Raw genomic sequence first — 14,720 nt, forward strand, 5'->3', positions numbered from 1 at the left:
CCCCTCTCTAAGACGCGAGTGTGGCGACTATTTATTTAAAAAGTGGCCTTTTTGACTGGAGCTGTGGACCCGCTACACCACACTGTCCATCTATAGCCTTCCCTTATGGCCTCCCATCTGGGTAAGGAACTACGCTCCCGCCTGGTTGGAATGCCAGTCTGTCTACCTTGGTACTTGCATATGTTAGCACTTTACTGCACTTTTATCAGTTAATTATCAATTTAAACTGATACTGTATGGTACTTTGCACCAAGAGCGTTTTCACATTTTATTGTTTTACAATAGTGATGAGCAAACCCTGTGTAGTTCACTTGCCGTGACTTTAGGGAAATCACAGAAATGTTAAGGGACCTTCTTTGAGTACAGCAAGATGCAAAGAAATCAGTGGGGAATTAGTTTTGAGTGGCTAATAACAGTGCAATGGTGTTTTAATTATCCCTGATGACTAGGGAAGCATTTACCATCAATGCTGAACTGATTATTATTACCAAAAAACGTGATCTGCGCTGTAAGACAGCAGTGCTAACCACTGTGCCACCACATAGGTCAGGACCCTGATTTCGCTGTGACAGCTTTCTGGTTTAGACCCCCTTGCCTGTCTTTGAGCTAGTCTTTGTGGCATGGCCAATGTTTTCCCAAGACTGGAACTCTGTGAGCACAATGATATACGTAAATACTGTATATATCTAGATCTATATATGGCCATTGGACCTTATTTAGTATTGCCTAATCTTATTTTTGTAATTTTTATTTTCTTTCTTCATCTTGTAAAGCACTTTGAGCTACATCATTTGGAAGAAAATGTGCTATAGAAAGAAATGTTGTTGTTGTTATATATACATCTATAACTATTATATACTGCAATGGGCTGGCACCCTGCCTGGGGATTTGTTCCTGCCTTGCGCCCTGTGTTAGCTGGGATTGGCTCCAGCAGACCCCTGTGTTAGGATATAGCAGGTTGGAAATTGACTGACTGAGTGACTATTATATGTGTATTTATATATAAAGCTATAACTATTTATATATATATATATATATATATATATATATATGGGGCGGCACGGTGGCGCAGTGGGTAGCGCTGCTGCCCCGCAGTTGGGAGATCTGGGGACCTGGGTTCACTTCCCGGGTCCACCCTGCGTGGAGTTTGCATGTTCTCCCCATGTCTGCGTGGGTTTCCTCCGGGCGCTCCGGTTTCCTCCCACAGTCCAAAGACATGCAGGTTAGGTGGATTGGCAATTCTAAATTGGCCCTAGTGTGTGCTTGGTGTGTGGGTGTGTTTGTGTGTGTCCTGCGGTGGGCTGACACCCTGCCCGGGATTGATTCCTGCCTTGTGCCCTGTGTTGGCTGGGATTGGCTCTAGCAGACCCCCAAGACCCTGTAGTTAGGAATATAGCGGGATGGATGGATGGATATATATATATATATATATATATATATATATATATATATATATATATATATATATATATATATATATATATATATATTGTCACACATGTGCATAGGAGGCAGCTGAAGAGCTTAGAGATAAATGATAATACGTCTTTCCCTTGGCGGGGTGCACTAATGCTCTTTCTGAGTTCCCTGCAGGCCTTTCCCGGGAAATCCCACCAGGAGCCACCGCCTCGACTCGGGACACATCACTTCCGGTCCCGGCCCTGAGGATGACATCACTTCTCCCAAACTTCCTATAAAACCTCACACCTTTTCCCTGGAAGTCAGTTCTGTTTTGGACTCTGTCTTGTAAACTGGACTCAACAACGAATCATTTACTTTTGCAGCCAGGATACTGAATTATACAGGTGGCTGCCCCAAACCTTGCCATGTCTCTTGTCTCTTCTTCTCACAATATATAAATATATAGAGAGAGAGACACGTGAGTCAGTGTCTTGCAACCCAAAACACGAGGCTGAGTCTCAGTATTTGATCAAAGCCAGCTTTATTCAGCTTGAAACAGGAACAGCACGGTTATTTATTGTAGTGGGATCTACCACTCTCCTATGCACAGACACAGCGGTCAGGTAGGGTCATGGCCAAATAATACTGTTACCTGCAGTTATGATGTTCTTTGCATCGACGGCAGGTGCTCATACCGTGACTGCGATCATTTCGGATTTGTTTTCGCGCCAAACTGCCATAGCGGTGTCGGTGCCCCAGCAACTGACAGGCTATCTTTCATAGACGTGGCTATCGCACTTTGGGATGCTCTTCAGCATGTAGTCCCATTGGGGGGAGCCCCAAAAGAGTTCAGAAACCTTACAATATATACATATACATTATATAAAAAAATTTTGGGTCGAGACGAGACGTGATCATCTCGGAGAGGCACTTTGAAGTCCTACGAGACTACTTGCACATCACGCCCTACTTACAAACAATTTCTCGGAGAGACACTTTAACGTCCTGTGAGAATAGGAAGTGAGACAAAGGGACAGCTGCTGTACAGGCCTTTAAATGATCGACGTGCAGCGCGACATGCAGATCACACAGCTCCGTAGCAGCAGCAAGCCAGCAGCTGATCCGTCCTTAGCGTGCGTTCAGCAACCCCAACAATGCGTTAAGTGGCTAGCATGAAGCGCACCCCTGGGGGTGGGGGTTGTGGGGTGTGTAAGCCTGTGCTGTAAAAAGGCTGGGCTCCTAGAAACTATTCAGATTGTCAGAAAAACATTTGAAATGCAGAGTCAGCGGTTTTGTTTAGCGGATGTGCTCACCACCCCCCTTGTCGGTCAGCGGCTAAATGAGTTTGTCTCTGACTCGTTAACTTGGGGCTGCCTTGCCAACTCTTTGATCTTCATTTCTGTAGCCTCGCACTTCTGGGCCAGACAGACAGACACACACGCACTTCCATGCGTAGAAATTTTATATATATCTGTCTGTCCGTTCCCTATATAAGCCTACTAATCTGGAACAAATTTTGCATAGTTGCTCTCGACAACCATACAACGAAAACAGACCACTTCAGAACCCAAAAATTGTTCCTGGGGTTTGAGTTTTGTTTTGTTTTTCTAGTTTGCACACCAGTGCCACCTGCTGGCTCAAAAGAAGTGAAACACCTGAACAGAGTGAAAACAGACTAGCAGGTTAACATTACTTAACTGAGCAATGACATGTGCTGCTTCAATCTACTGTAATATACAAAGGGGTATTGCGTGCTTTTACGGGGGGTGTTGGTTGAGGCTTGATTAAGAGTGGGAGTGCAGCACAAAATAAAGGGGGATGAAGAGTGTTTTTTTTTTTGCTTTTTTTAAACTCCTGCTTTGTCAGCTTTTCTTCAAAATTATGAACTGTCCATTGTGAATTAAGAGGACAAGTCAGGCAAGACAGGGTTTGTGGTTATAACCCAGCAAGGAGTTACCACAATTATGGAATCCAGTCAGACCCAAAAAGAACAAATTCTCAACTAATGACAGCAGAGACAATGATAGAGAGGCAGTGTGGATGTTGGATGGGACAGCTAGCAATAACAACAAATTTTGGCAAGTTTGTGTATGTATGTGTCAGAGGGGGACACTTTTACAATTTTTTTGTGCACTGGGTGGTTCCATTAGGCACCCACTGTTGGGACTGGGGGGTGAGAAGTTAAAAGGCTGTCTGTACTTATTAATGGTATTTGCTGTCCTGCAAGGGAGTCACTGCTTTGAAGTTTGGCCTTAGAGGATGTCTGTATTTACCTGGCAAGGTTTCCTTCCATAGGCTCGGTCCCGGAAGTGATGTCAAGAGAGTCAGGTGGGATCTCCCGTGAATGGTCTACAGGAAAGAGAGAAAAAGAGTCAGTGCACTCTGCCACATCCCGGCATGCCTCGGAACTGCCCTTACTCAAGCCCTTTAGCTACCTCCCATGCGCACGTGTGTGATAATATATATATATATATATATATATTGTTTATATATGTGTGTGTATGTGTGTGTGTATATATATATATATATATATATATATATATATACAGTCGACCCTTGATACACGAACGGCCTGACATGCAAACAACTTGGTTTACGACCAAAATTTTTGTTTTGAATTACGACCAACATCTTGCGTTACGACCCGAATGCGGTCACGTGTATCCGCTTGTGCGATTATAAACAAACAGCCGAGAGCGTTTGTAAGCATCAGTCGGAGCCCAGATACATGTGTTTGTGGATGTAATTTCGGTCAGTGCAGTGATTTATATAATTTATTTCGATAATTGCTAAGGAAGGAAGAGAAAGGTAGGTAAAAGAAAGTGATCACAATCGAAATGAAGAAGGAGATTGTGTGGAAATATGAGAGTGGCGTTCATGTGACCGATCTCGCTAATAGGTACAGCATGTCGAAATCCATCATCTCGACAAATTTACAAAGAAAAGATTTGTATAAGGAAACTCCTTCCAAACAATAACCACCTTCCATTTCATTCTCCTCCTCTTCCCTTCCTGCAGCCCAAAGATGTCAACTTAAATGGTGAGTACAGTATGAAATTGTTGTTTCTGGTAGGCTAGGCACTTTTTATAACTTTTTGGTTAGTACAGTAATCCCTCCTCCATCGCGGGGGTTGCGTTCCAGAACCCCCCGCGAAAGGTTAAAATCCACGAAGTAGAAACCATATGTTTATATGGTTATTTTTATATTGTCATGCTTGGGTCACAGATTTGCACAGAAACACAGGAAGTTGTAAAGAGACAGTAACTTTATTCAAACACTGCAAACAAACATTTGTCTCTTTTTCAAAAGTTTAAACTGTGCTCCATGACAAGACAGAGTTGGATTGGAGTGAGGCGGCCCCTTTTATTTTGTCCCGGATGTGCTCCAGGTGCCTGATGATGCACTTCCGGCAGCACTGCCCAGTGTGGCGGAAGTGCTGCCCTTGCACCCGGAAGCACTCTGGGTATACACCATCCCTAGTTTGTCAGCACTTCCTGGTGTCCCCCAGGGAGTAAGGACCGGCTGAGTGCCCAGGGAAAAGAAGCAGCGCTCTCCCGGTTCGTCCTTCTTCCAGGCATCCCGGTGGTTCAGGGTTCCTGGCCATCTATCACAGTGCTATTTGGTGTTTTTGAAGGGTCAGGTTGTGGACTTGGCAGTGCTGCAGACTTGTGATGTGCAGTAAGATATTCCATTCCGGACTGAAACAGTGAAAGTCCAGTGTGCACGATTTAAGCTTAAATTATTATCTGTAAATAGGTGTGAGCAATGTGAAGACTGGTGGAATGATTTTGTGTTCAGTATAAAATGAAGGTCAGTAGGAACAAGACAGAATACATGTGTGTAAATGAGAGGGAGGTCAGTGGAATGGTGAAGATGCAGGGAGTAGAGTTGGCGAATGTGGATGAGTTGAAATACTTGGGATCAACAGTACAGAGTACTGAGTGGAAGAGAGGTGAAAAAGAGAGTGCAGGCAGGGTGGAATGGGTGGAGAAGAGTGTCAGGAGTGATTTGTGACAGATGGATATCAGCAAGAGTTAAAGGGAAGGTCTACAGGACGGTAGTGAGACCAGCTATGTTATATGGGTTGGAGACGGTGGCACTAACTAGAAAGCAGGAGACAGAACTGGAGGTGGCAGAATTAAAGATGCTAAGATTTGCACTCAGTGTGATGAGGATGGATAGGATTAGAAATGAGGACATTAGATGGTCAACTCAGGATGGATAGTTTGGAGACAGTCAGACAGGCGAGATTGTGTTGGTTTGGACATGTGCAGAGGAGAGATGCTGAGTATATTGGGAGAAGGATACTAAGGATAGAGCTGCCAGGCAAGAGAAAAAGAGGGAAGGCCTAAGAGAAGGTTTATGGATGTGGCGAGAGAGGACATGCAGGTGATGGGTGTGACAGAACAAGATGATGAGGACAGAAAGATATGGAAGAAGATGATCCGCTGTGGTGACCCCTAATGGGAGCAGGCGAAAGAAGAAGAGGAAGACAGTATAATTGTTGAACCATGTATTATTACAGTTGTTATAAGTAAGTTATTACATTTTCACTTTTGTGTTTGCATTTTGTATCTTTGGAACTATTTCAATAAATGTGCCCAACTTAAGTTAATGCCAAATTGTTATTCCCAATGAAAAGAATGTAAAGCATTTCCTTTTAGTGGCAGCAGGGGCACCCAGGCAGGATCTCACTTAGGGCACCAGATGTGCCAGGCCCACCAGTACTGGATCACACACACAAGTCTCTGAGTAGTTACAACTCTTGTCAAAAGATAAAATGAACAAAAGCAAATCTCGGAACAGGTTGTTAAAAAGACAAGGCGGAGAGGCCGAATTTAAGAGTTTTTATTTTTAGAAATTCTAAAGCTTAATAAGGTGCATTATAAACAATTGGAGACGATCGCATCCCAGGGTTCATTGCGAGGTGCATGTGGGCAGCAGAAAAGATTAATGATACCAGTGCATCACTGTGGTGCATGTCTTTAACACAACTTGCACTTCTGTAAATGACCGGGATATAATGTGGATTATTATTATTATTATTATCACTATGGTACAATTCTCATGTTTACTCTTTTTAAATACTAGGAGGCTTTGCCCTCTGCTCACTCTGCTTGCCAACCTCCCAGCCTGCGCTACGCACTAGTCTCTTTATGGTTCTGTTGCTCGAGTTTGGGGAACGGATGTACATTCTAAATAGAAATTTATTTTCTTGGGAATTGTTACATATGAATCAATGCAACATATAACTGTCCGTGACTGAATTTCGTTTCTTTCTCTCTATTAAATTAAATGACTTTTTCGAATGTACAGCTCCGAGATTTGTTAATTGTCATAGCAAAAGCTATTCTAACAGGAAACTGTAAAACGTTTTAAAACGAATGGAATATCAAGATCTCCTTTGTTGTCTAATGTTAGGCACGGAAGATGTACTACAATACCTTTCTTGGATACATCCTTCTTTCTAGAGTAATTTGTGCATTGAAAGACCGGACATTGTTAACGGTTGTAGATATTCTATGGGATATTGGAAGTTGTTGTTTTCATCTTCCGCATGATCACCACCAACTGTTTCAGCATAGTCTATTGATACACATCTAGCTAATTTGCCGTGTAACTGTTCGACATTTTTGGCGTTAATTCGTTTGACTTACTCGTTTCTAGGTGCTAGGATTGCCGTGTAGTCATTTTTCCTGCTGATAACCCTTCGTGATCAAATTATTTAATAAGATTTTGACATAATACGTCTTCTTTAATTGGGAACATAAAGTAAGGAAAACGTTAAAGTGTATAAGAGCTGAGAGCACAGGAAGTGTCTCAAAAGCAATCATAAGAATGAGAGTTGCGAGGACTGTGGTCTTGTTTGAAAATGTTTGACAGGAGGGCGTGACGTGAAAAAATCTCAAGGCAAAAGTCTCATCTCGCGGGATGTGAAAAAATCTCTCTTCCAAAAATTCTCGTCACGTCGAAGGATTTTTTTTATATAGTAGAGAGACATTGCCTTCTTTCTTTTCACTCTATGGCTGTAAAATCCATACAAAAATATTTCTTAAACTATGCCAGAACAAAGGATGAGGAAATTGTTCTGCAGGCTTCAAGAAAAGGAGGGCCCAAGTTAGCCAGTAATTGATTTACTGTTACAAATCAGTATTATCATAATGTTACAAAAAAAAGTGGCATGTTGAGACTCCACACTCTGGAGGACCACATCTCAAACTTTGAGGCTTTAGAATTGCAGCACTCTGAGACCTTCCACAGTCCAAAAGTCTGCACAGTCCTACAGAATATGGAGAAGATAAAAGCCGGAGGACCAAGAGCACCTCAGTTGACTGCTGGGTCACCTGACGGAGTCTGTTTGTGCATTTGTACTGTCATGTGTGTGCACAGGGGAGTCAGCTTCCAGACGTACACATGGGAGACAGCTTCCAGATTGTTATCATCAACAAGTCCAAATAAATAATAATAATAATAATTCATTACATGCCAGGGTCTGTCAGGTATGGGGCTCTGTCTGTGCCCTTACACTTCGGTGATGGCGGCATTAATACAGAAAAGTACATTGAGATTTTAGAGCAACAACTTCTACCTCAAAGATGACTTCTTTTCCAGGGTCATCCATGCATTTTTCAATACGGCAATGCAAAATTACATTCTGCACACGTTACAAAGGCATGGCTGCAGAAGAAGAGGGTACGGGTACTGGACTGGCCGGCCTGTCCCCAATAGAGAATGTGTGGAGAAATTTGAAATGAAAAATGTGACGATTATGACGACCCCGTACTGCTGTACACCTTAAGACGTGTTTTCAGGAAAAATGAGACAAAAGAACACCTGAAACTCCTCATCGCTTGGTATCCTCGGTGCCGAGACGTCTTTTAAGTGTTGTGAGTAGGAACGGCAACATTACAAAGTGCTGAAAGGCTTTACCATCCCAACATTTTTTTGGGGATGTGTTGCAGGCCTGAAATGCATGTATATTAACAAATGAAATGAAGCTGATCAGACAAAACATGAAATATCTTGGGTTCATACTGTCTGCAATGAAATAAAAGTTAAATTTAACAATGCCTGCATTTATTTTATTTGCATTTTCCATACCATCCATCCATTCATTTTCCAACCAGCTGAATCCGAACATTTTCCATACCATCCCAGCATTTTCTGATTTGGTTGTATTTTACAGTATATCATGATGATATGTTTCATGACTGACCTGTGATTCTTCTGTCACCGTTGTGGCATTCTAAGTAGATGACCTTTCCTCTGTGTGACTCCCAGCAGTGAAACTGGTCCATCAGAGAAGTTAGCACTCCCTGCTGGGCACAATGCGTTTCTGAACCTATTTTAGTTCACTTTACCCTAACCCTGCCTGTGAGTTTAGGAGTGTTTTCTAATTAAAATAAGTACCAGCTGAGAAGTGTTTACTGTTAACTGTACAGAATACAGTGTGAACACTAGGGGTTGCTGCTGCCTCTTTAAACCTAACAGACCAAGAAGTATTTTAATACTTTCTTTTCTTGAAACAGTGCCCTAAACACCACAGCCACAAATTAACAGGCAAATAACAATCACAATACTTTTCTGTTTCTCCTCCACACCACCCAGCAAGTGTTGTTCACCTCTTCCCGACTCTGACTCACTTGCTGGGTCTTTATATAGTTCTTGACCCAGAAGTGCTTCTGTTCTTCCTCCCACGTGACTTTCCAGCACTTCCGGGTTAGTTGGAGAATTCAAGTTGTTTTAATCAGCCCAGAAGTACTTTGGGGCTTCCGTGCTCGTGATCCATTAGTACTTTCGGGCTAGGTAAGAATTTATTCTCCCACCATCTTCCCACAGTGTCCCCTAGCGGCACCCACGGTAAGCAGCAGGGCTGTGTTGCTAAACTCCATGTCCCATAGTGCCCTACGGGAATCCGGGGCACTGCTGTAATAAAGGGGAGCTGCCATCGAGCGTCTTGGGGAAGACAGTGTCCTCGAAAAGCTGCCTTTCCCCATCCTTCCATTTCAGGTGTGTCCTGGCCGTCACTTACAACATTATGTGTGCACATTGATGCAACGAAAGGAATTGTCTTCTCTTAAATTTAACTTTCTTTAATTCTTGTCAAGTTTTACTGATTTGCATGCCATTCAAAGGAAGCGTCACATTGGGGAATTCTTTAGAGAGAAGTAGAAGCGGCTCCATTGTGCATTAAGGTAAAGGGAGGACATTTTGTGTGAGGTGCTGGGTGGTTGCCATCGAAACAAACAAACTAATGCAGACCACCATGAGCACAACATCTTCTCAGTTGACACTTCTCCCGTTATTTAGCTTGATCTTTTGGAAGTTAATGTAAGTAAACCCTTTAAACTCAGCCTCATGTTTGTCTGTTTTCTGCTACTCTGATTGAACTGGCTGTACCTTCATCACTCCTCACTCGATTTTCAAAAATAAAAGTCAGACATTTCACTTTCAGAATGGAGAATCAGTTATGTTGTACACATATGTTACAGGGGGACATAATCAGTTTCAAATTCACAAGTGTTTTTACCAAACAATGCACATTGAAAGCTTACCTTATTTCCGCAGATGTTGGAAGGAACTTTTTAAAAATTTTTATAAGTGATATGTCTACTTTTACTGTTCTGAAGCAGCACAAAATACAGAATTCTTTTTCTCCACTTTTACTTTATTCATAGCATACATATCCTTGATTGAAGAACCAATGCATTGTATCATTTTGAAGGGCAGATCTTACTCTATCAGAACATACAAACATACATAGTGTCACACATGTGCAAGAGGTGGCCATCCAAGCCGAGAGGGGGTGCTGTCACTAACTGCCACATCTTCTGTTTCCTCCACAGCACAGAGTGACCACACACACATACAGTATATATACACATATATATACAGCATATATATATACATATACACACATATATACTGTATATACACACATACATATACATACATATATATATATACATACATACATATATATATATACACCCACATATATACACACATATATATATATATATATATATACACACACATATATATACTATGGGGTGCCAAACAGGCAATTACAATGATTTTCAGAATATATATAGTTAGCGTCGGAATATATAAAGTAATTCCTGACTATATAAAGTCAAAACTTGAATATATAGAGTCAGCGTCGGAATATATAAAATCATTCCTGAATATATAAAGTCAGCATTGGAATATGTAAAGTCATTCCTGAATATATAAAGTCAGTGTCGGAATACATAAGTCAAAACTTGAATATATAAAGTCAACATCAGAATATATAAAATCATTCCTGAATATATACAACATCAAAGCATGAGTATATAAAGTCAGCGTCAGAATATATAAAGTCATTCCTGAATATATAAAATCAGTGTCGGAATATATAAAGTCATTCCCGAATATACTGTATAAAGTCAAAACTTGAATATATAAAGTCAGCGTCGGAATATATCAATTCATTCCTGAATATATAAATTTAAAGTCAGATTATATTGATATTGATTGAAATGACATTTTTAGTAAACTAAATGAGTTCCTAATACAACATAATGAAATAAGTTAACAAAAACTTCTTCAGAAAAATACAAAAAAATTCAAAATGATTTTGTATTCAAAATGATGTATGTGCCCGGCATTTTGAAAATTTTGTATGGGTGCATTTGTGGACGAACCTCACAAGCCCGATCGACTCTGAGTGGCTTCTGTCGAAGTTTACCTTTCACTAGTACGAGTGAAATGACAAGCACGAAATTAGAGAATATTTGATGGAACTAGACCATTTTATTTGTGAATTTGGGAATTATTATATATGTATATTCCAATGCTGACTTTATATATTCAAAAATGACTTTATGTATTCCGATGCTGACTTTATATAATCAGGCTTTGATGTTATATATAATCAGGAATGACTTTATATATTCTGATGCTGACTTTATATGTTTAAGTTTTGACTTTATATATTCCGACGCTGACTGTATATATTCAGGAATGACTTTATATATTCCGATGATGACTTTATATAATCAGGCTTTGGTGTTATATATTCAGAACACTGACTTTATATATTCCGAAAATCATTATATTTGCCTGTTTGGCACCCCATAATATACATTTTATATTATATATATATATATATATATATATATATACACACAGTTAGGTCCATAAATATTTGGACAGAGACAACTTTTTTCTAATTTTGGTTCTGTACATTACCACAATGAATTTTAAATGAAACAACTCAGATGCAGTTGAAGTGCAGACTTTCAGCTTTAATTCAGTGGGGTGAACAAAACGATTGCATAACAATGTGAGGCAACTAAAGCATTGTTTTAACACAATCCCTTCATTTCAGGAGCTCAAAAGTAATTGGACAATTGACTCAAAAGCTGTTTCATGGGCAGGTGTGGGCAAGTCCGTCGTTATGTCATTATCAATTAAGCAGATAAAAGGCCTGGAGTTGATTTGAGGTGTGGTGCTTGCATGTGGAAGATTTTGCTGTGAACAGACAACATGCGGTCAAAGGAGCTCTCCATGCAGGTGAAAGAACCCATCCTTAAACTGCGAAAACAGAAAAAAACCCATCCGAGAAATTGCTACAATATTATGAGTGGCAAAATCTACAGTTTGGTACATCCTGAGAAAGAAAGCAAGCACTGGTGAACTCAGCAACGCAAAAAGACCTGGACGTCCACGGAAGACAACAGTGGTGGATGATCGCAGAATCATTTCCATGGTGAAGAGAAACCCCTTCACAACAGCCAACCAAGTGAACAACACTCTCCAGGGGGTAGGCGTATCGATATCCAAGTCTACCATAAAGAGAAGACTGCATGAAAGTAAATACAGAGGGTGCACTGCAAGGTGCAAGCCACTCATAAGCCTCAAGAATAGAAAGGCTAGATTGGACTTTGCTAAAGAACATCTAAAAAAGCCAGCACAGTTCTAGAAAAACATTCTTTGGACAGATGAAACCAAGATCAACCTCTACCAGAATGATGGCAAGACAAAAGTATGGAGAAGGCGTGGAACAGCTCATTATCCAAAGCATACCACATTATCTGTAAAACACGGTGGAGGCAGTGTGATGGCTTGGGCGTGCATGGCTGCCAGTGGCACTGGGACACTAGTGTTTATTGATGATGTGACACAGGACAGAAGCAGCTGAATGAATTCTGAGGTGTTCAGAGACATACTGTCTGCTCAAATCCAGCTAAATGCAGTCAAATTGATTGGACGGCGTTTCATGATACAGATGGACAATGACCCAAAACATACAGCCGAAGCAACCCAGGAGTTTATTAAAGCAAAGAAGTGGAATATTCTTGAATGGCCAAGCCAGTCACCTGATCTTAACCCAATTGAGCAGGCAGTTCACTTGTTGGAGACTAAACTTCAGACAGAAAGGCCCTCAAACAAACAGCAACTGAAAGCCGCTGCAGTAAAGGCCTGGCAGAGCATTAAAAAGGAGGAAACCCAGCATCTGGTGATGTCCATGAGCTCAAGACTTCAGGCTGTCATTGCCAGCAAAGGGTTTTCAACCAAGTATTAGACATGAACATTTTATTTCCAGTTATTTAATTTGTCCAATTATTTTTGAACCCCTGAAATGAAGGGATTGTGTTCAAAAAATTCTTTAGTAGCCTCACATTGTTATGCAATCGTTTTGTTCACCCCACTGAATTAAAGCTGAAAGTTTGCACTTCAACTGCATCGGAGTTGTTTCATTTAAATTTCATTGTGGTAAAGTACAGAACCAAAATTAGAAAAAAGTTGTCTCTGTCCAAATATTTATGGACCTAACTGTGTATATATACATACACATATATACATGCATACACACATACATTGTGGAACACTGGCCTCGACACACACAGATACACAGACTCACAAGTTCCAAAACACACGTTTGATTTTCTCTCCTCCAGCCCTTTCACAGCACAGTGCACAATCACCTCCTTTAAATTCAGTCCTGTCTTTCTTTCTCTTTTTCCTTCTCCTTCTGCTGCCACCTGCACTCCTCTCCCACAAGCTCCGTCCTCTGCCTCCCAACTCCGGCTCCTTGAATGGAGTGAGTCGGCCCCTTTTGTAGTTCACCCAGATGTGCTCCCTGATGACCTTCCTGCAGCACTTCCTGGTGTGGTGGAAGTGCTTTAGTCCACGGCTCCATAACCATTCTAAGCTCCGATCCCAAGGCCCCAATGCCAACCAGGGTGGCTGCCCTCTTGTGTCCTGGGGGAGGTATTGTCCCTCTCCCTGTCCTTCCATCCTCCAGGTGTCCCGGCTGGGCAGGAGCCCCCACCATCTGCTACAAAATATATGTACACATACATATATATATATATGGGTGTCCCAAAAAAATGCAGTAATCCGACATGCGGCAAGTTCAAATAAACAGCCCCAGTTGCAGTGTTGTCTTAATAAAAATTGTATTTATAATTATAGTGTGTATACATATACAATATATGTATAGTAGTACTAGAAAAAGCAAGAATCATAGAGTGGTGTGGACAGCCTGCGAGTCAACAGTCAGGACCGGGCAGATGGCCACACTGGAACTTAAAGTGTAAAGCCTAAATGCAGGATAGAGCGGCTCAGTAAATGTGGTCTGAAACCGGTGCAACAGGGTCATTGTTTTTGAAATACTATAAAATGACAGGGTGCCAGCAGACCAGTCCAGATAGACTCCTATTCTGGGGCAGTGGGGGGCACTTATTTTTACATTCTTATTATTATGACGGGCATAATAGCCAGAAAGAGACAAGAACGAGCTTTGTAGACTCCAGGAGAGTGGATTGCTGCCGAGACTGCAGTTATTATCCTCGCCTGTCCTGCTGATTGTTTTATACGCAACTCCAATTTCAACAGCCCCCCCACTCCACTGCACCTCCCAATAACAGCAAGTGTGAAACAGAGCTTCAGTACAGAAAACTTGCCAGCAGGATTCAAATCTGTCAGGGTGGTAAAGACATGACTCGGGCTCTTCAATCACCGTTGCCGTTCGGCCGTCTTCTGACAGGCAGAGATTCTGGTGGGCTGTGTTGGAGTCCAGCGTGAGCTGACAAGCATCTGACAGGAGAGAACAAAGAAAATCATCTCTGATATAAACTCTTCACCTCCAAGAGATTCAAAGCAGGACTAATGAGCCATTTAGCTAAGCTTTTCAGAAAATGAAAAAACAGTAATGAAATATACCGGAATTTTCCTGGCTACAGTTTAAGTATTTTATTTTGATTTCCAGCATTAGCAATCAGTAATTTTAAATGGCAAATTATCCATAAATGTAATGGTAAAGTCA

General features: G+C 41.3%; 1 protein-coding gene across 1 annotated transcript in view; it reads right to left on the bottom strand.

The window, feature by feature from the left end:
- Positions 1-14,720, bottom strand: part of LOC114661977 (E3 ubiquitin/ISG15 ligase TRIM25-like) — a 75,729-nt gene that overhangs the window by 29,899 nt on the left and 31,110 nt on the right. The window contains exon 6 of the mRNA XM_028815253.2: positions 13,922-14,491. Coding sequence (XP_028671086.2) covers positions 13,922-14,491 — 570 coding nt within the window. The remainder of the gene's footprint in view (positions 1-13,921; positions 14,492-14,720) is intronic.

The sequence above is a fragment of the Erpetoichthys calabaricus genome, chromosome 12, assembly GCF_900747795.2.
Source record: "Erpetoichthys calabaricus chromosome 12, fErpCal1.3, whole genome shotgun sequence".
Taxonomy (NCBI): domain Eukaryota; kingdom Metazoa; phylum Chordata; class Cladistia; order Polypteriformes; family Polypteridae; genus Erpetoichthys; species Erpetoichthys calabaricus.